Source organism: Chelonia mydas, chromosome 6, assembly GCF_015237465.2.
Source record: "Chelonia mydas isolate rCheMyd1 chromosome 6, rCheMyd1.pri.v2, whole genome shotgun sequence".
Lineage (NCBI taxonomy): Eukaryota > Metazoa > Chordata > Testudines > Cheloniidae > Chelonia > Chelonia mydas.
In genome coordinates this window covers 2,695,594-2,717,299 of record NC_051246.2, presented here as the reverse complement: position 1 = coordinate 2,717,299, position 21,706 = coordinate 2,695,594, and the positions used below count along the sequence as shown (strand labels likewise).

At 59.1% G+C, this 21,706-nt stretch overlaps 1 protein-coding gene and 1 long non-coding RNA gene across 2 annotated transcripts in view; both read left to right on the top strand.

Moving 5' to 3' along the window:
- The first annotated feature begins 3,183 nt into the window (after window positions 1–3,183).
- Window positions 3,184–21,706, top strand: part of LOC114022270 (zinc finger protein 420) — a 48,282-nt gene continuing 29,759 nt past the window's right edge. The window contains exons 1-4 of the mRNA XM_037898685.2: window positions 3,184–3,348; window positions 5,089–5,191; window positions 8,459–8,557; window positions 9,832–10,448. Of these exons, the coding sequence (XP_037754613.1) occupies window positions 5,104–5,191; window positions 8,459–8,557; window positions 9,832–10,448 (804 nt within the window). The 5' untranslated portion in view covers window positions 3,184–3,348; window positions 5,089–5,103. The remainder of the gene's footprint in view (window positions 3,349–5,088; window positions 5,192–8,458; window positions 8,558–9,831; window positions 10,449–21,706) is intronic.
- LOC122466458 lies at window positions 11,108–15,399 on the top strand. Its single transcript, XR_006291943.1, has 2 exons — window positions 11,108–13,054; window positions 14,771–15,399. It is a non-coding gene; the product is annotated as an uncharacterized LOC122466458 (long non-coding RNA).

Genomic DNA, 21,706 nt, shown 5'->3' with positions numbered 1-21,706 from the left:
TTTTTTTTCCTATCAGGAAATTAAAAAATAAAATCCTTCCATTACACGGCCCTTTTTAATTGGGAAGGGAGTTTAATCCCTGAGATTGGGGATAATTTCCCATCCCCCCCCCAAGAGAATGTACCTCCCAAGCCCAGAGTGACAGGAAGGGGGTCAATACAGCTCTAAGAGGGGTGGAGGTGATTCTGGATTCAACCGGGGTCACTGAGATCAGAATCCAGCTTCACTCCACTGGCGTCAATGGGATCACTTCGGATTCAGACCGGGGTCACCGAGATCAGCATCCAATCCTCACTCCACTGATGTATATTTTCCTTAAAGCCTGCAGCTCCTGGAGTCACGTGAAATCAGCTTCCGTTTGGAAAATAAATGTTTAGGTCTCATGGATGCGGGGAAAAGGTTCAAAACATGACCCAAGTGTGACCCGAAATGTAGCCAAATGAAAAGCACCCTCCTGATTTTTAAGCCAATCTTGTGATTTTGTGAGGCCCCACTTGTGAGTTTTGAATCTGTAGCAACACCATTGCGATGAAATGTCATTTTTGGGGGGGGGGGGGGGGGGCAGGGGAATAGCATTTCAATATGAAACATCTTGGTTTTCCCCTTTCCAAAGGATGTTTTCTGTTTATGACATTTACAAATTATAACGCAATCTCATAAAAATGTCAACATTGGAATGCAACACTTAGTTTGCAGAGCAAGGGAACCTTTTCAATTGACCCGGAGGGATTTTATTTTCCCAAAATGGATGGATAGATAGAGAGTGTGGGTGGGGATAAGTAGACAGACTGACACATAGATGGGGGCTACATATATGGATGTAGGGACAGATACAGTGTAGTGTATGGGGATAGATAGATTAGATTAGATGGGGTGTATACGGTCAGGTAGATAGAGGGGGTGTATGGGGATAGATAGCTCAAGGGGGTGTATGCAGATAGATAAATTAGATGAGAGCAGTGTATGGAGATAGATTAGATTAGATTAGATGTGTATGGGGTAGATAGAAGGTTGTATATATGAGGCGGGATGGATAGATAAAGAACAGTGCATAAAGGGATGGATGTATAGATAAGAGATGCATATGGGGATAGACAGACAGGATGTGTGTATGGGGATGGAGAAATAGATATATAAATAGAAAGTGCGTGTGGGGATGGATAGATAGAGGGGTGTGTATATGAGGAAGGATAGCTGGACATATAAGGGTGTGTAAAGGGATGGATGGCGAGACAAGGGGTGCATATTGGGATAGATGGGGGTGCACATGGGGATGGAGAGAGAGATCTATAGAGGGGGAGTGTGGGGATGGACAGACATACAGGGGTGCATATGGGGATCTGGGCACGGATGGATGGACAGACAGGCGTATCGACGAGGTGCAGGGGGATGGATGGATAGATGGGGATACACATGGAGATGGGTAGATACAGGGCTGAATCTGTAATGAAAACGGTGCTGGGGCAAAAGCAATTTTTTTACATTCATAACTGATGCAGCGAGCCCAGGGGCGCCGGGGCCGTGACCTGCCGGGCTCAGGGGCGCCGGGGCCGTGACCTGCCGGGCCCAGAGCTGCTGGGGCCGTGATCTGCCGGGCCCAGAGCTGCCGGGGCTCTGACCTGCCGGGCCCAGAGCTTCCGGGGCTCTGACCCGCCGGGCCCAGGGGCGCCGGGGCCGTGACCCGCCGGGCCCAGTGGCGCCGGGGCCGTGACCCGCCGGGCCCAGGGGCGCCGGGGCCGTGACCCGCCGGGCCCAGGGGCGCCGGGGCCGTGACCCGCCGGGCCCAGGGGCGCCGGGGCTCTGACCCGCCGGGCCGAGGGGCGCCGGGGCTCTGACCTGCCGGGCCGAGGGGCGCCGGGGCCGTGACCCGCCGGGCCCAGGGGTGCCGGGGCTCTGACCTGCCGGGCTCAGGGGCGCCGGGGCCGTGACCTGCCGGGCTCAGGGGCGCCGGGGCCGTGACCTGCCGGGCTCAGGGGCCCGGGGCCGTGACCTGCTGGGCCCAGAGCTGCCGGGGCTCTGACCTGCCGGGCCCAGGGGCGCCGGGGCTCTGACCTGCCGGGCCCAGGGGCGCCGGGGCTCTGACCTGCCGGGCCCAGGGGCGCCGGGGCTCTGACCTGCCGGGCCCAGGGGCGCCGGGGCTCTGACCCGCCGGGCCCAGAGGTGCCGGGGCTCTGACCTGCCGGGCCTAGGGGCGCCAGGGTCTGACCTGGCACAGAGGAAGCCCTGCTGGCTGGCTCACTGGGTGCCTCCTTGGCAGCCATACGGGCGAGCCTGGCGCCTCTGGCCAGCGGCGGGGCGGGCGGTGGGGCTCTGGGGCCGGCGGGGGGCTCTGGGGCCGGCGGCGGGGCGGGCGGGGGGCAGGCAGCAGGGGGGCTCTGGGGCTGGCGGGGGCGGCCGGGGGGGGAGGCGGCGGGGCAAGCCGGGGGGCAGCTCGGGGGGCGGGCGGCCGGCGGCGGGCTCTGGGGCCGGCGGGGGGCAGGCGGGGGGCTCTGGGGCGGGCGGAAGGGCCGGCGGCGGGGGGCTGTGGGGCCGGAGGGGGGCGGCCGGGGGTCAGGCCGGGTGGGGGGCTGTGGGGCCGGCAGGGGGCAGGCGGCGGGAGGGGGGCTCGGGGGCAGGCGGCGGGGCGGCCGGGGGGCAGGCGGCGGCCGGCGGGGGGCTGTGGGGCCGGCGGGGGGCAGGCGGCGGGGCGGCCGAGGGAGGGGAGCTCTGGGGCGGGCGGGGGGCTGTGGGGCGGGCGGAAGGGCCGGCGGCGGGAGGGGGGCTCTGGGGCGGCCGGGGGGCAGGCGGCGGGAGGGGGGCTGTGGGGCCGGCGGGCTCTGGGGCGGCCGGGGGGCCGGCGGCGGGAGGGGGGCTGTGGGGCCGGCGGGGGGCAGGCGGGGGGAGGGGGGCTGTGGGGCCGGGGGGCTCTGGTGCGGCCGGGGGCAGGCGGCGGGTGGTGGGCTGTGGGGCCGGCGGGGGTCAGGCGGGGGGCTCTGGGGCGGCCGGGGGTCAGGCCGGGTGGGGGGCTGTGGGGCCGGCGGGCTCCGGGGCGGCCGGGGGGCCGGCGGCGGGAGGGGGGCTCTGGGGCAGGCGGCGGGGGGCTGTGGGGGCCGGCGGGGGGCTCTGGGGCGGCCGGGGGGCGGCCGGGGGGCAGGCGGCGGGAGGGGGGCTGTGGGGCCGGCGGCGCCGCGCAGGGCCGGAGCCCGGGCCCGGGGGCCGCGCAGGGCGAAGGGCGAAGGCGACTTCCTGTTCCCGGCCTGCTCGGCGGCGCGTCGCCCGGCCGCGGGGCGGGGGCAGGGGGGGCCCAGTCCCCGGCGCCGAGATCCCCCTCCAGCGTCGGCGCGGGGGGGGGCTGCGCAGGGAGCCGGGGTGAGTCGGGGGCGGCCGGCGGCCGGGGGGCGGGGGCGAGGGGAGGGCAGAGAGGCAGGAAGCGGAGCCTGTCGGAAGTGGCCGGAGGGGGATCAGCTGGCGGGGGGCTGGGGGGTGCAGCCGGCTCTGGGGGTGCAGGGGGGGGCGGGGGGGGTGTTGAGCTAGGGCGGCCGCCTGGCCAGGGTTTTCCAGGATGGTCCCTTTGTTGAGCTGGCTGGACCGGGAAATCTGTACTGCAGGGGGGGGCTCTGGGCAGCTGAGCCCGGCAGGGCCCCCCCGCCGCCGCCCAGCCTGCTCTGGGGGTGCACGGGGGGGGGGGTCTGTGCAGCTGCCCCCCCCAGCCAGCTCTGGGGGTGCACGGGGGGGGGTCTGTGCAGCTGCCCCCCCCAGCCAGCTCTGGGGGTGCACGGGGGGGGTCTGTGCAGCTGGCCCCCCCCAGCCAGCTCTGGGGGTGCAGGGGGGGGTCTGCAGCTGAGCCCGGCAGGGCCCCCCCCCCGCCCAGCCTGCTCTGGGGGTGCACGGGGGGGGGGTCTGTGCAGCTGCCCCCCCCAGCCAGCTCTGGGGGTGCACGGGGGGGGGGTCTGTGCAGCTGCCCCCCCCAGCCAGCTCTGGGGGTGCACGGGGGGGGTCTGTGCAGCTGGCCCCCCCCAGCCAGCTCTGGGGGTGCAGGGGGGGGGTCTGCAGCTGAGCCCGGCAGGGCCCCCCCCCGCCCAGCCTGCTCTGGGGGTGCACGGGGGTGGGGTCTGTGCAGCTGCCCCCCCCAGCCAGCTCTGGGGGTGCACGGGGGGGGGGGTCTGTGCAGCTGCCCCCCCCCAGCCAGCTCTGGGGGTGCACGGGGGGGGTCTGTGCAGCTGGCCCCCCCCAGCCAGCTCTGGGGGTGCAGGGGGGGGTCTGCAGCTGAGCCCGGCAGGGCCCCCCCCCGCCCAGCCTGCTCTGGGGGTGCACGGGGGGGGGGTCTGTGCAGCTGCCCCCCCAGCCAGCTCTGGGGGTGCACGGGGGGGGTGTCTGTGCAGCTGCCCCCCCCAGCCAGCTCTGGGGGTGCACGGGGGGGGTCTGTTTAACTGGCCCCCCCCAGCCAGCTCTGGGGGTGCAGGGGGGGTCTGCAGCTGAGCCCGGCAGGACCCCCCCCGCCCAGCCAGCTCTGGGGGTGCACGGGGGGGGTCTGTGTAGCTGGCCCCCCCAGCCAGCTCTGGGGGTGCACGGGGGGGGGTCTGTGCAACTGGCCCCCCTCAGCCAGCTCTGGGGATGCACGGGGGGGTCCTGTGCCACTGGCCCCCCCCCCAGCCAGCTCTGGGGGTGCACAGTGGAGTCTGTGCAGCTGGCCCCCCTCAGCCAGCTCTGGGGATGCACGGGGGGAGTCCTGTGCCACTGGCCCCCCCCCCAGCCAGCTCTGGGGGTGCACAGTCGCCCCAACTCAATCAGGGCCAATGCTGGGAGGTTCCTGGTGTCATCCGCCACTAGGTGTTGCACTGGACATGATGGGCCTTTCTGCCCCTATTGACACCACTGGTGTCCTCTCTGCCCACCCGCCCTTCGGGGCATGACTCCCCGTCCCCCTCCATCTACTGCTCTTTCTCCCCCCGCCTCCCCATTCTTTTCATCCAGCTATAACTCCCCCCAGTATGCACAGCCCGTTTGCAGGAAGCCCCTCCCGCTCTGGCTCCCTGCCCCCTGGATGTTTGGTGCTGCCCAGCCAGGGGAAATCAGGGGCCCTGACCCTGGGTGCGTCTCTCCTTGCAGGTGCGGGGGGCTGCGATGGAGGAGTGGGCTCTGCTGGATGAGAGGCAGAGGGAGCTCTACCGGGACGTCATGCAGGAGAACTATGGGGACGCCATTTCACTGGGTGAGGGGCGGCATCGGCACCCCAGGGCCGCAGGCAGAGAGACTGTGACCCCAGGTCCCCTTCCCGTGACCTGATGCGGCTGCTCGGCCCTCTCCTCCTGCTCTGCTCCCCGCACAGTGCCCCTGAGCTCTCCCCCTGCTCCCCGCACAGTGCCCCTGGGCTCCCGCCCTGCTCCCCCCTTCCCACAATGCCCCTGGGCTCCCCCCATTTCCCATTCTGTCCCTGGGCTCCCCCCACTCTCCCCTTCCCACAGTGCCCCTGAGCTCCCCCCCTGCTTTCCCCACAAAGCCTCTGGGCTCTCCCCTTCCCACAGTGACCCTGGGGTCCCACCCTGCTCTTCCCACAGGGCCCCTTGGCTCCCCCTTCCCACAATGCATCTGGGTCTCCCCCTTCTCACAGTTCCCTGCCCACCCGCTCCTCCCACAATTCCCTTGGGGTCCTGCCCCACTCCTCCCACAATGCCCCACGGGACTGCCTTTGATCACCCCGATCCCTTTCAGAGCGGCGCAGGAAACTCTGGGAGGCCTCTCCCCAGAAGGCATTGCTGCTGATGCGACTGAGCGTGGCAGTGACGCGCCTCCCCGCGGACACGTGCAGACACCGTGCACGGACACGCCAACGCATGCTCGCTACGGGCCAGATAACTGTCCAACGAAGTACAGTCAAGATCTGTCTGGCTCCAGCACCGTAGCATCTGGGCACCTCACGCTCTCTAGCACGTTTAATCTCACAACACCACTGTGAGGCAGGGCTTTTTGCCCCCTTGTACAGATGGGGAAACTGAGGCACAGAGCAGCTAAATGACTTGCCCATGGTCATCTAGGAAATGTGTGGCAGAGCAGGGAATTGAGCCCAGGTTTTCTGGCTAGCCCCCTGTAACCACAGGGCCACCCTTCCTCTCTGCCCGATAACACCTTTGGGGCTGGAGCTGGCAGAAATGTCTGGAGTGACGGATTTACTGGAAAATGGCCGTATTTAAAAAAAAAAAATCACGAAATATTTGGTTTTCTTCAAAAAACACCAATTTGTTCGGGGGGTTTTCTGACAGAAGTGGGGAATGAACAATGGAGGTGGTTTTTGCAGTTTCCCATTGCTGGCGACGGAAGAACAAGGGGGGAAAATGTCATCAATGAACAATTTTCAAAATAGAAAAATGTCACTGAGATTTTCTTTTACTGCTGGTGCGTTTTTTTAAGTCGGAAATGAAAATGGGGGGAAAAAAACCACTTTAAACAACGAACAATTCTCCACTCAGAAAATGTTCATGGAAAAAAATTTCATTGTTTTTTTTTTTTAATTCTGCGATTTTCAAAAAAGTGGCAAATTATTTTTTTCCCCAACTTTCCTTTTTTCTATTTCTTCCCCTTTTTGTGCAGCAAAAGGGGAGGGGACGAGGGAAAAACCCCAAAGTATGGAGAAGTGAACGTTTCACAATTGCATGCAGTGTTGTAGCTAGGTCAAAGAAGACCTGAAGAAGAGCCCTGTGTGGCTCTGAGCTTGTCTCTCTCCCCAGCAGAAGCTGGTCCAATAAAAGACACTGTCTCATTTTGCAATTGGAAAGGTTAATGGAAATTGAAAACACCTCTTTTTTGTTTCAAACAAAACTGAAAACATTTAAATGGCATCAGGTTTTCAAGTTTCCTGTCCAACCCCTTTGTCTGTGGAAAATTGAAAAAAGGTGGAAAAAAAGGGAAAAGTTTAGCAAATGAACATTTTCAACCCCAAAAAGGTGCACGGAAAATGTGTGGGTTGAAAAAAAGCGCTCTTTAAAAAACAAAAAGTGGAAAATTAAAAGATCTGCGCTGGTTTTCAAGTTTCTTTTCTCCAGTTCCTCCCCCTTTGCTGTGGCAAAACGAATGAAAGGGAAAATCCCTCAAATTTTAAAAAAACAATGTTTTCAAAATTGATTAATTTTTTTAAAAATTTGGTGGGGTTTTTTTGTGATTAATTTAGAAAATTACATGGGTTTTCTAGTTTCCTCCCCCATCCTTCACTTCCTCCCCTTTTATCTGCAGTAAAATAAGAGGGGAAATGGGAAAATACCAAAGAATCGTCATGGAAAATTTTAAGTTTAAAAAAAAATAGCCCCCCTTTTTTTAAAACAAAACTAAATGGGGTTGTTTTTTCAATTTCCATTTTTCTTTCCTTCTCTCCCCCTTTTACTGTAGAAAAATTAAAAAATGGGGAAAATACAAAAAAATCCTCAAAAATAAACATTTTCAAAACCATTATTTGGGGTTTTATTTTAAATAATCTTTTTTTAATGAAACAGGAAAAAAGAAAATGGAATTTTTTTTAGGTTTCCTTTCCCCTCATTTCTTCCCCTTTTTCTATCACAAAGGGGGAGTGGGGTGCCCAAATATTTATTCATTCATATTCTATTCACCTCTGTTATAATTAGTGTATAACAAAAGTCAAAAAAATGCATTTTCCCCTTATTGTTTTGGCTTTGTATAATATAATATAATTATAATGAATTAATTGGAAGGATTCAGGTTCTATCATTAAATGTTGATTTTCCCCTACAAACAAACCAACAAAAAAAAATTTCCATTGATAATAATCGAAACTTACAAATAGGCAACATAAGACTTCACAGGCAAAATCCAGACTTTTGAATGAGTGGCTGTTTAGTTTGGATATTTTGACATATGACGTTGACAATTTATGTTTAGCAAACATAAAGCTTTAACTTTTTGAGTTGCAGCATCGACTGTCTGACTTCCCCCACCCAATCATTCCCCATAACTGTGAAAACTGGGGGGGGGGGAGGGGGGAATGCTTTAAACCCCTAATTTTGCACAGTTGTGAAAATTGCAATTGATAAAAATCTTTTAAAAGTTTGAAAATAAACATTGACAGTGTCAAAATCATAAAAAAAATAATTCTCCCAAGCCATATTATATTACATTTATTTTATATTCATTATATTATATTATTACCTTGTTTCCTGCCACTCCCCTATTCGGGGTCAGTGACTCTTACTACAATAGAATATAAGTATAATATAGTAGCAAATGTTTTGATTATTAAGTAATAGTGAAAACATTTTGCGTGTATTGTATTGTGTTACATTATATTATGATAATAAGAATATAGTTAAAATGAAATATTTTGACTGCGTGTGGACATCCCCACATGTGTCCTACCATGGATTTTGGTGCACGGAGAGGCCACTGCTTCTTCCATTGTCCTAAAGGAGCTCCATGAACGTTCAGAGTGGGCTTTGATGAATAGATAACAACCTGCTTTCCCCCCTGCTGGCAGGATTTCCCGTTCCCAAACCGGCTGTGATCTCCTGGATGGAGCGCGAGGAGGAGCCATGCGACCCAGATCTCCAGGGCTCCGAGGAACAGGAGATCCCAGGTAAGGAATGAGTGACACCAGCTTGGAGACCATCCAGGAGTGAAGGGAAAAGCTGGGATCCCAGCAAAGCTGCCCAGAGCCCCCCTCAGTTCTTTCTCGTCTTCTCCAGCGGGTGTCCTGTCATCATGGCAGGCGTCACTTCCGGCTTCCACCTGCCCTGCCTGACCCTGGCTGGACCCCTCGCCTCCCCCAGCCTTTCTCTGAGGGCTCCGTGGGCCATTGGGGCAGAGCGGACCCCTTCTCTCCCCTTGGGACAAGAGACTCAGACCCCAGGGTGATGGGTAATTTACATAGATGGGTATTTTTGGGGATGGAGAACGGGATAGATGGAGATGTGGGGATGAAGGAGGGATGTGTCTGGGGATAGTTTTGTATGGAGATGGATGGATGGTTATGCATTTGGACGGATGCCTGGATGAGTGTATGGGGATGGATGGAGGAGGGGTGTGTGAGGGGATGGAGGGATGTGGACAGGGAGGGATGGATGGATAGAGGGGTGTGTATGGGGATGGATGGAGGGATGGATGGGTGAGTGTTTATGGGGATGGATGGATGGAGGAGCGGATAGATGTGGGGGTTTTTATGGGAGGGATGGATGGGTGGGTGGGTGGGTGTTTATGGGGATGGATGGAGGGACAGATGGGTGGCTGGGTGGGTTTTTATGGGGATGGATGGAGGGAAGAATGCGTGTTTATGGGGTGGATCGATGGATGGATGGGTGGGTGTTTATGGGGATGGATGGAGGGGTGGGTGGGTGTTTATGGGGATGGATGGATGGAGAGATGGATGGGTGGGTGGGTGTTTATGGGGTGGAGGGATGGGGGTGGGTGTTTATGGGGATGGATGGAGGGATGGATGGGTGGGTGTTTATGGGGTGGATGGATGGAGGGATGGATGGGTGGGTGTTTATCGGGTGGATGGGTGGGTGGGTGTTTATGGGGATGGATGGAAGGATGGATGTGTGTTTATGGGGTGGCTCGATGGAGGGATGGGTGGGTGTTTATGGGAATGGATGGAGGAATGGATGGGTGGGTGTGTTTTTATGGGGATGGATAGAGGGATGGATGAGTGGGTGGGTGTTTGTGGGGATGGATGAGTGGGTGGGTGTTTATGGGGAGGGATGGATGAGTGGGTGGGTGTTTCTGGAGAGAGACAGATAGTTGCGGGGAGTCTTGCCCCTCAGTCTCAGCCCTCTCCCCGCGCCCGGTGTTGGTGGGAAGCCCCTCTCCGGCGTGGGAGCGAGCCCTGCCGGCACTCTGCTGTCTGTCTCCCAGCAGGTGACGGGACGGCGAGTGACAACGAGGAAGAGGAGGTGGCCGAGCCTCCCCGGCAGGAGGAAGAGCCTCCAGGGCCGGAAGCCCCCAACCGCCCCGACTGGGCCGAAGCCTGCGAGAGCTTGTGCCGGCCCCCGCAGCGGGGGGGCCGCTGGGGCCCGTACGCCCGGCGGCGGCGGGTCAGCGCCAGCCCCCGGGCCGAACCTCGCTTCTTCGACTGCCCCGACTGCGGGAAACGCTTCACACTCAGCTCCCACCTCATCCGGCACCAGCGGGTGCACACCGGCGAGCGCCCCTTCGCCTGCGGGGTGTGCGGGAAGAGCTTCTCGCAGCGCTCGGACCTGGGCCGCCACCAGCGCACCCACACGGGCGAGAAACTCTACCGCTGCACCCAGTGCCAGAAGAGCTTCAGCGAGAGCTCCCACCTCATCCGCCACCAGATCATCCACTCCGGCGAGAAGCCCTTCAAGTGCAACGTCTGCGGCAAGAGCTACGGCGACAGCTCCTACCTGGCCGTCCACCAGCGGGCCCACACCGGCGCCCGCCCCTACCGCTGCCCCCTCTGCGGCAAAAGCTTCGGACGCAGCTCCACCCTCATCCGCCACCAGCGCGTCCACGCGGGCGACGGGACGCCCCCCGAGGGCCAGCCCGCCCTGCCCGGGCCCCCGCCGGCCCCGCGGCCCAACGCCCGCCACCTCCGGATAGTGGGGTGGCAGTGGGGCGTGGAGTGAAGGGGGCGGGGTGGGGGGGGCTAGGGAGCGGTCGGTCGCTGTTGGGGGGGTTGGTTACCACGGTGGCTACGGAGGGGATCAGTGTGTGCGTTACCCTGGTGATTGGTCACTGTGGAGGGGATTGGTGGGTTGGTTGCCATGGTGGTTGGTAACTAGGGAGGAGATTGGTGGGTTGGTCACCGCGGTGGTTGATCGCTAGGGAGGGGATTGGTGGGTTAGTACCATAGCGATTCTAGGGAGGGGATTGGTGGGTTGGTTGCCATGGTAGTTGGTAACTAGGGAGGAGACTGGTGGGTTGGTTACCACAGTGGTTGGTTGCTACAGAGGGGATTGGTGGGTTGGTTGCCATGGGGTTGTTGGTAACTAGGGAGCAGATTGGTGGGTTGGTCACCACGGTGGTTGATCGCTAGGGAGGGGATTGGTGGGTTGGTTGCCATGGTAGTTGGTAACTAGGGAGGAGATTGGTGGGTTGGTCACCGCGGTGGTTGATCGCTAGGGAGGGGATTGGTGGGTTAGTACCATAGCGATTCTAGGGAGGGGATTGGTGGGTTGGTTGCCATGGGGTTGTTGGTAACTAGGGAGCAGATTGGTGGGTTGGTCACCACGGTGGTTGATCGCTAGGGAGGGGATTGGTGGGTTAGTACCATAGCGATTCTAGGGAGGGGATTGGTGGGTTGGTTACCGCAGTGGTTGGTCGCTACGGAAGGGATTGGTGGGTTGGTTGTCATGGGGTGGCTGGTAACTAGGGAGCAGATTGGTGGGTTGGTCACCGCGGTGGTTGATCGCTAGGGAGGGGATTGGTGGGTTAGTACCATAGCGATTCTAGGGAGGGGATTGGTGGGTTGGTTACCGCAGTGGTTGATCGCTAGGGAGGGGATTGGTGGGTTAGTACCATAGCGATTCTAGGGAGGGGATTGGTGGGTTGGTTACTGCAGTGATTAGTCACTAGGGTGGGGGTTGGTAGTGCAGTTATCATGCTGACTGACCACTAACAGCGATTGGTGGGATGGTTCCCGTGGTGGTTAGTTGCTAGAGAGAGAATTGCTGATTTGGCTAATAAGGATGATGGGTCACTCTTGAGAGAGGGAGGGGATTGGTGGTTTGATTACCAGGGTGATTGTTGCTAAGGAGTTGATTGGAGGTTCAGTTACTAGGGGCTACTGGTCACTAAGGAGCGACTGGATTGATGCTCTGTTTACTGGGTGTGAAATATTGTTCGGGGGCGGGGGGTGTTTGAGGCTTAAGGGATTAAATTTGGGTGACGGGGGACAGATTTTGGTACTCCCCAAACCTTTGTAGCATTTAATGATGGTGCCCAGGGGGTTCATACCCAGGAACCCCCCTCATCCCAGCTCACCAGGAATCCCCACCAACACCACTGCCCACTTCCTAGTGCCCAAGTCATGGGGCACCCCATTCCTTCAGATCTCCCCATCTCTGGGCCTCTGCTTGGTTCAGAGGGGAGGGAGGTGGATTGACAGCCTCGTGACATGGGGGGCGCATGAGGCAGGATAGACTGACGCCCCCTCATTCGGGACAGCATTCACAGCATTCGCCGATTTCAGAACCAGCTGCCAGGACAGAACAGGAACAGACGTTTCATCAGGGAGACGGGGCTGTCGGGCGCCCGGGTGAATCCTGTCCCTGGAGCACTGAGACACTGCGGACTCCACATGGCGACAGGGAAATGGATGAGAACAAATATCTTCCTCTTAGAGAGTCAGTGGGGCCAGATCCCAGCTAGTGTCAATCAGCCGTAGCTCCATTGAGGTCAATGGGGCCAGATCCCCAGCTGGGGTCACTCAGCCGTAGCTCCAGTGGAGTCAATGGGGCCAGATCCCCAGCTGGGGTCACTCGGCCGTAGCTCCATTGAGGTCAATGGGGCCAGATCCCCAGCTGGGCTCACTCGGCCGTAGCTCCAGTGGGGTCAGTGACACCCGCTGGGGGTCTGGCCCCATTGAGCCCAGTGGAGCTGCAGCCGAGTGACACCAGCTGGGGGTCTGGCCCCAATTGGCCATGACTCCAGTGGGGTCAATGGGCCAGATCACCAAGAGGTGTCTCTCCGCCGTCGCTGTCTCGGAGTCAAGGCTGGTTGACGGCAGCTGGCCATGGATCCTGGAAGTTCTCAGATCTTGTGACACTATAACACGACTGACCTTTATATTTATTGACGGTTCCCGTCCCCCTCCCCGCAACGTGCCCTAGGTTTGTCTAACTTAGATTGTAAGCTTACTGGGGCAGGAACCTTTCTTTTTTTTTTTTTTTTTTAGACCTCTGTACGAGCACCGTGCAAAGCCGCGGGGCTGCAGAAATGTTTAATAATAATAATAAAAACCTAACGAGGAGTCATCTCAAAGCACCTCCGTGGCCGCGCCGATCTACAGCCAAGCCTACGGTCCACAGACCGGGATTGGGGCCGGCCCGTCGATGGATCCTCGGTGGTTTGGAGAACCTGGTTTCTACGGTGTCCGTTGCTGATATGCAATCCAGGGGTGGGTAGCCATGTTCCTTTGTTGGGTCATGAGCCAGGACTGGACCTGCGGACGGGAAAGCATGAGCCTTTGCTCGTTGAGCGATAGGATCAGACGCTGTTGCACGACGGCAGGGCCCATCACTACAGAGAGGCATGCAGTGTCATTGTGGTCGCTTATCCCATTCCTCCCCTCCCCGAGCTGGCCAGTCCCCCGAAACCTGGAGCTAGATCAGTGCTGGTGCCCCCTAGAGGGGAGAGGCCCCATATCCCCATTCCGCACCCCCTTGAGCCAGCCAGTCCCCTGCCCTGGGGCAGGATGGGAGCCGGCAGCCCCTGGAGGGGAAAGGCCCCGTTTCCCATTCCCCACCCCCCTGAGCCAGCCAGTCCCCTGTCCTGGGGCGGGATCAGAGTCAGCACCCCCTAGAGGGGAAAGACCCCATGTCCCATTCCCCACCCTGGTAGCTCAATAACCAGAGGTATTTCTGCCTTGAGCTGAGGATGACCAGTCCAGTAGAGGGTCAGGGGTGTGAGGGGGTTGTCATTGCGCCATGTGGCCAGGAGGTGGCAGTGCAGACACCCATAGCCCGGAGCACTAGGCCAATCCCCTGCGCTCATCCCTTTGGGGTGAGCGGTTCGCGATGGACCCCCACATGCCGGAGAGGTGACTCCAGAAGAGCTGGGAGCCAGGACTCCTGAGTTCTAGCCTAGCGCTGGGAGGGGATTGCTCTGAGGGCATGTCTGTGAGGCAGTCTAATTTATTAATACAGCAGGGGGAACTGAGGCAGGGACAGAGGGGCACAGAAAGAACCCAGGAGTCCAGACTCCCTGCTCTAACCTACCAGGTCCTCCAGAGCCAGGGAGAGAACCCAGGAGTCGTGGCTCCCAGCCACGTAAGTAGTTAGTTCACGGAGTGAAATGGAAAGTAGGAGCTGGATAGCACGGCAGACTAACAGCCTTCCAGTCTGCCTACCAGGTGCTTTCCCATCCGGTGCCCAGCTGGCGTCTTGGACACCGGCCTCCATCCGCCATCTGGGGCTGGATTCCTGGAAAGAATAAACCGTGACTGATTCCAGTTAGACCAGTTCCACCAGATGGCGTGCCTGCCCAACGGCGCCCCCTATGGGGAAAGGCCCCGTCTCCCATTCCCCATCCCGCTGAGCCAGCCAGTCCCCTGCCCTGGGGCCAGATCGGAGCCGGCGCCCCCTAGAGGGGAAAGGCCCCGTCTCCCATTCCCCATCCCGCTGAGCCAGCCAGCCCTCTGCCCTAGGGCCAGATCGGAGCCGGCGCCCCCTAGAGGGGAAAGGCCCCGTCTCCCATTCCCCATCCCGCTGAGCCAGCCAGCCCTCTGCCCTGGGGCCAGATCGGAGCCAGCACCCCCTAGAGGGGAAAGGCCTCTCCCTTTTTTCTCCCTGATCACTGCAGATTCTCTTCCCAGGATCTCGGGCTCCTTTCATGCCCCGTTGTGTTTCCATTCCCCACCAAGGCAGAGTTACAAAAAGGAAATTATCTAGAATAAATAAAGGCGAAGGGCAAGGGATGGGGAAAGTGAGGGGACTCTTAGCAGGTGCTAAATTCCAGGCAGAGAGGAAGGGAGCCGAGTGGCCGGGTGTTAGCAGGACTGTATTGTTTGATTATACCCCGTCATGAAACACTTTAGGATTTCCGGCTAGACCCTGGGAAAGTCTCTCTTTCCTCTCGTTGACCATCTAAACCCTCCCAACTGGCCTGTTTGTAGGTGACGCGCATTCTGTCGACTCTCAGCCCGTGCCCAAAATTGTAGCAGCTGTGGACAAAACTTGGGCAGATCGTTGGTTTTGGTATTGGGAATGGAACCCAGGAGTCCTGACTCCCAGCTCCAACTGCTAGACCCCATTCCCCATCCAGCGCTGAAGATCAAACCCAGGAGTCCTGAGTCCCAGCCCCTCTGCTCTAACCACAAGACTCCACCCCCCTACTGGAGCCAGAGATGGAACCCAGAGATTCCCAGCCCCCCCTGCTCTGACCCACTAGACCTCACTCCCCTCCCAGAGCTGGGGCTAGAACCCAGGAGTCCTGGCTCCCAGCCCCTCCTGCTTTCAGCTGCCACAATTTCCCCATCAGTGTGGGAGTGTGTGGCAGGGAAGGAAATAATTCTGTATTTGATGTCAGTGGGGGGTCTGTGACGGGGTGTGGGGAATAAAGTGACCAATATGCAAATGAAAGGACAAGACCAGGATGCCTTGGGGCTTTCAATCCTGGGCATGGGAGTGTCCTCACTCTGATTGGAAATCATCCACCAGTCAGAGGAAACCACCATGCCTGGGGTGGTGAAGGATTTACCCCCCTGAGCCTTCACAGGCAGATACGTGCCTCATTTCCTCTCCCCACCATGAGCAAAAAAATCGTGGATCTGTATCGACCCCAGTAAGGTCGGGGGGGCTACCAGGCCGGAGGTCTGCGTTTGTGAGAAGAATAGAACTGGTACTGGAAATAAACTATCTCACATATAAAGGTGACTCTTGGGTTTCTTATTTGTTCTGCTGGGGCCTCTCAATCCTGACCCACAGCTCTCCCCACTCTAACCTACTAGGCCAGGGGTGGGCAAATTTTTTTGGCCAGAGGGCCACATCGGGGTGGGGAAATTGCATGCAGGGCCATGAATGTAGGGCTGGGACAGAGAGCTGGGGTGTGGGAGGGGGGTATGGTGTGCAGAAAGGGGCTCAGAGCAAGGGGTTGGGGCAGAGGAGGGGTGCGGGGTCACAAGGGGACTCGGGGAAGGGGGGTTGGGGTGCAGGAGGGGGTGCAGAGTGGGGGAGGGGGCTCAGGGCAGGGGTTGGGGGTGTCCGGTGGCACTTACCTGGAGCGGCTCTAGGGTGGCAGCAGCCAGCACCAAACCCCTGGGGTAGAGGGGGCAGAGGGCTCCGCACACTGCCCTCGCCTGTGGGTATCTCCCCTGAAGCTCCCATTGGCCACGGTTCCCCGTTCCCAGCCAATAGGAGCTGTGGGGGGGGGGCCGTGTGCCTGCAGGCGAGGGCAGTGCACAGAGCCCTCTCCCCCCGCCCCCCCAGGGGCCACAGGGACGTGTTGCCAACTGCTTCTGGGAGCGGTGTGGGGCCCACGGCACCACAGGGGTGACAATCCCACAGGCCGGATCCAAAGCCCTGACGGGCCAGGTCCAGCCCGTGGGTCATAGTTTGCCAACCCCTGTACTAGGCCCTACTCCACTCCCAAAGCCAGGAATAGAACCCAGGAGTCCTGGCTCCCAGCCCCCCCTGCTCTAACCCACTAGACCCCATGCCCCTCCCAGAGCCCAGGCTAGAACCCAGGAGTCCTGGCTCCCACCCCCTCTCCTCTGCTGGATTCTTTCCTGCCCCCCAGGTTGCTTTGTGGCTGGAAACCCAATCTGGCGAGGACGTGCAGAGATGCCAGTTGCCGTTGGCTGGCACAGCCTGGGCACCTATTATGTCTGTCACAATGGGACCCCTCCCTGCGCCCCCCCCCCCCCCGCCAGCTCTCACCACTTCTCATCCCACATTTCTGCCTTGAAGGAAGGGTCCTGGCCGCCAGTGCCCCCTTGTGGGGTGGGTCGAGCCCTCCACTTGCATCTGCCCGGGGGGCACCGTGCCCAAGGCTGGCTGAGGGTGCTGTGGGTCCTGGGGCGATCTGGGGGAGGGGCATCTAGGGATGGGAGGAGGGGTGGAATGAAGAAGGGGGATTGGTGGAATGGGGCTGGGGATGCAAAGCCAGAGGACCGGGGGAAGGGACAGAGAAGGAGGAAGAATCTGCAGGGTTAGCTCCCCCGCCCCCGTCCCACCCCATGTGGCTTTGGGACTTTCAGGGTGGGGTGTGTCCATCCCCCAGACACAGTCTCACTTTCCCATTCCTTCCTTCCTTCCCTCGCACGAAACAGAGCCATTTCGCAATCCCAACCCACACACCTGCAATTTCTCCCCTCCCACCCCCACGACTCCCTGCCCCATGCCGCACCCTGCCCCATTCCCCTCTCCCTTCCTGGAAACAGAGTCCAGGAAAGCCAGGTGCCTTCCCCGCTCCCACCCTGCTCTTGGCAGGAGACGTGTGCCCTCGTGGGGGGGTTGGACAGGGCCCGGCCTGCCTATAAAGCAGCCACATCCCCTAGGGCTCAGGTAGCAGACGAGACCTGGCCCCAGAGGAGCCCCTGGGAAGCTCCCAGCACAGACAGAGAATTCAGTGGGGCAGGTGCTGGGATCAACCACTAGGTGGCAAGAAGCGGAGGTGCTGGGACTGGCCACTAAGGGGCGACAGGAGAAGTGCCGGGATTAGCCACTAGGGGGCAAGAAGAGGCAGTGCCAGGATCAGCCACTAGGAGGCAAAGGAAATAATTTGGGGGGCCACACCCCTGTTGGCACCCTCTGGATGCCAGGGCTCCAGATATGCCTCCCACTCTAGGTAAGTGCCCCTGCACCAGGCCCCTGGGGCAGATTTAACTGAGCTTCGAGCCCCCCTGCTCTAACCAACTACACCCCACTCCTTTTCCAAAGCTGGGGATGGAACCCAGGAGTCCTGGCTCCTAGCTCCCCCTGCTCTAACCCACTAGACCCCACTCCCTTTCCAGAGCCAGGGATGGAACACAGGAATCCTGTCCTGCCCCACTCTAACCACTAGACCCCACTCCCTTTCCAGAGCCAGGGATGGAACCCAGGAGTCCTGGCTCCCAGCCTGCCCCGCTCTAACCCACTAGATCCCATTCCCCCCCAGAGGGTAATATACAATGCACAGTCTCCAATCCGGACAGGTGTGGAAATCCGGTTCTGGATTTATTTCCTCCCCGTCAATCTGCCCATTGACAGCTGCAGGGGCCCAGCTGGGGGAGTCACAGGGAAATCCCGGAGTGGACTCTGGCTCAGCACTGGATTGGGGACCCAGAATGCAGACTAAATAGCAGAGTGGCCAGATAGGGGTTCCATCAGGGGGCAGCAGGCTGGTATAGCCCAGAGCTAGGGGCAGGTGGAAGAGGCTGCTGGGGGAGGGGCCTCTCACAGTCCAGAGCAGAGGGACGGTGGGGGTGGTGGGATCCCATCAGAGGAAGAAGTGGCCGCCATAGCCAAGAGCAGAGGGATGGCGGGAGAGGTGGGATCCCAGCCGAGGAAGAAGTGGCTGCCATAGCCAAGAGCAGAGGGATGGTGTGGGTGGTGGGATCCCAGCTGAGGAAGAAGTGGCTGCCATAACCCAGAACAGAGAGATGGTGGGGGTGGTGGGATCCCATCAGAGGAAGAAGTGACTGCCATAGCCAAGAGCAGAGGGATGGTGGGAGAGGTGGGATCCCAGCAGAGGACGAAGTGGTCCCCATAGCTAAGAGCAGAGGGATAGTGGGGGTGGTGGGTTCCCAGCCGAGGAAGAAGTGACTGCCATAACCCAGAGCAGAGGGATGGTGGGGGAGGTGGGATCCCAGCAGAGGACGAAGTGGTCACTATAGCTAAGAGCAGAGGGATAGTGGGGGTGGTGGGTTCCCAGCTGAGGAAGAAGTGGCTGCCATAACCCAGAGCAGAGGGATGGTGGGGCCGGTGGGATCCCAGCAGAAGCATGTCTCAGGCTGAGGGAGGGTGCTGTGACAGGCCAGGCCAATGGCTGACTCCTCTACTAAGCCTCTCCTCCATGCTACTCTTGCAGCCCAGAATCTGCTTGTGTCCCTGGTCCTGGTCCAGCTGGCCCGGCCCGACCCCAATCCCAGTGCTACTACCATCTCTCAGACCTACAACCTGGCCCGACTGCTGCAGGCCAACACCACGAAGCTGCTGAACACCTACGTGAGTGCTGGGCCCCCAGGGGAGGGGGCTCGGAGGCCTCTAGGGCCATTCATGGGTAAGGCTGGGTGTCTGTCGTGGAGGTCATGGAGTCCATGGAGTGCAGGAGCAGTTTGGGGGTGGGAGGGGGCTCAGGGCTGGGGTGCAGGGCGGTGCTTATCTTGAGAGGGGGGGATCCTTGGCTCCCACCGGCATGTCCCAGCAGCTCCTAGGAGGAAGGGCCAGGGGGCTCCACGCACTGCCCGCATTGGCAAGCACCGCCCCCGCAGCTCCCATTGGCTGCCATTCCCGGCCAATGGGAGCTGCGGAACCGGCACTTGTGGCAGGAGCAGCGCGCGGAGCCCCCGGCCCTTTCGCCGAGGAGTTTCAGGGACATGCCGGTCAGAGTGGGGGAAGGGAGCCTGCCAGCCCCGGCAACCCTCCCTCCCCCAGCACCAGCACCAGTGGGGGTCTTGGGCCACCCCTGCCCAGCACCCATGGCCCCCGGCCCTAGTTTTAGTTCGGGGTATATAGTAAAAGTCCTGGACAGGTCTCGGGCTGTGAATTTTTGTTTACTGCCTGTGACCTGTCCATGACTTTTACTAAAAATACCCGTGACTAAAACGCAGCCTAATTCATGGGTCCGGAGATCTGGGTTCGACTCTCTCTAGCCAGCACCCCTGGAGGGGGATAGGCCCCCTGTCCCACTCCCCGCCCCCTGAGCCAGCCAGTTCCCCGCCCGGGGACGACACATATGCTTGATTTAATCCAGTCTCTTGGTGAATCCTCCAGTGGCCTTGACCTTCTGTCAAGAGCCTTCACCCCCTGACAACGCGGGGGCGTGGGGGGGTCATGTTTTGGCTGCCCCACCTGGGGCCCCTTGGCACCAACCCCAAGCTGGAAGACGCCTGCTCAGGAAGTCACGCCCAGCTGAGCACCCGGCCAGCACGCTCTCTGTAGCCTGGATTCCAGCCAGCAATTCCAGAGCTGGGGTGGTGGTGCCAGGTGGTGATGGGGTAAGGTCCTCGCCTCCCCCTCCCAGCCCCATGGGAATCCCCACCAGAGGACCCAGCTCTCTCCCCCTCCCATTCTACCTCTGCATGTCTATGCAGTCCCCGTTCCCAGGATGGGGAATTGGGGGGTGTCGAGGGAGGAGGTGGGGTCTCTGTGGGGAGGGAATGGGGAGATTTGAATCAATCTTGGGGTGGAGCTGGGGGAGGGGGACAGGAACTGAGGGTAGGACAGGAGTCGTGGCAGGTAAGCTACTGGGGGAGGGCAGCACATGCCCTGACCCCCCTTTCTCTGTGTCTCCCCCCCAACAGCTGAACGCCCAGGGCTCCCCATTCAGTGACCCCGGTTTCAGCGCCCTGGGGCTACGGTGGGCAGGGGTGCCGGTGGCCTCCTTCCCGTTCCTGGCCTGGCGCACCATGGGCGACGCGGAGCGGCTGGCGCAGAACTACGGGGCGTACACCACTTTTGACGCCTTCCTCCAGCTGGTGTGGGATGACCAAGATGAGCTGTGCCCTGACTGCTCTGAGCTGCTGGCCATGCTGGGCACTGCCCGGGCCCGGACACGAGGTCTCCTGGCCAACCTGACCTCCATTATGGCTGCCATGGGCATCCCGGTGACCCTGGCCACAGACCCTTTGACCTCAGAGGCAGCCGGGGTGGGGGTATTTGAGAAGAAGTGCCGGGGCTACGTGGTATGCCGGGAGTTCCATGGCTGGGTCGACCGGACTGTGCGTGACTTCACCCTGCTCAAGGCCAAGTACCCGGCCTAGGGGGCGCCGCCATGCCAGGCACTGTCTGTGAGCATAGAGACCGGACCATACATTTCCTGTTGGCCTAGAGAATGCTTCCTGCTGGCTGGGCCAATGCACTTTCTGTTGACTTATAGACCGGGCCATGCACTTCCTGTTGGCTGGGCCATGAATTGCCTGCGATCCTATATACTGGGCCATGCACTTCCTGTTGGCCTAGTGGATAGCCAATGCACTTCCTGTTGGTCTATGGATTGGGTCATGCATTTCCTGTTGGCCTAGAGGATGGCCAATACACTTCCTGTTGGCCTATGGACTGGATCATGCATTTCCTGTTGGCCTAGAGGATGGCCAATACACTTCCTGTTGGCCTATGGACTGGATCATGCATTTCCTGTTGGCCTAGAGGGTGGCCAATACACTTCCTGTTGGCCTATGGACTGGGTCATGCACTTCCTGTTGGTGTAGAAGATGGTCAATACACTTCTTGTTGGCTTGACCATGCCCTTCCTGTTGGCCTCTGAGGTCCATGGCTTCAAGTCCTAGGCCACAAAATCCATTACGTGTGTGTAAAGAATATTAATGGATCACTTGATGATTCCCTGCTCTGTTCATTCCCTCTGGGGCACCTGGCACTGGCCACTGTCGGAAGACAGGACACTGGGCTAGATGGACCTTTGGGCTGACCCAGTCTGGCCGCTCTTATGTTCGAATATATATTTTAAAATCCCATTGTATTTATGTCCAAAAGAAACATTTATCTGGATTATTTATATTATTTAACAGACACATGAACGTTGACTTGAATTTGGGGCTTCTAATACTTTGGACACCTCTTGAGTCCTGGTCAAGACAAAATTACCGTCGGTTTACTAAAGGGAACCAAGAGAAATGTTCAAGGAGCACTTTATAAAGTGATGTGAGGTACCGAGGTGGGAATCCAAGCCAGTGCTAATATGCAGCTGCCTCTGGGGTGGGGCAGCTGGGGAACAGCTGCTCAGGAATGCTCCATAAGGATGTTGCAAGCCCTAAAATCTGATGCCTAAAATCATGGTCAAGTCTTGCTACCTGTGGAATTTCCTTGAATACTGTATTAATTTATTGACTTTTGTGGATGTCGCTACTTGATTGTTACAATAAGCCTAGATGCTTCTACTGTCCAACACTTGT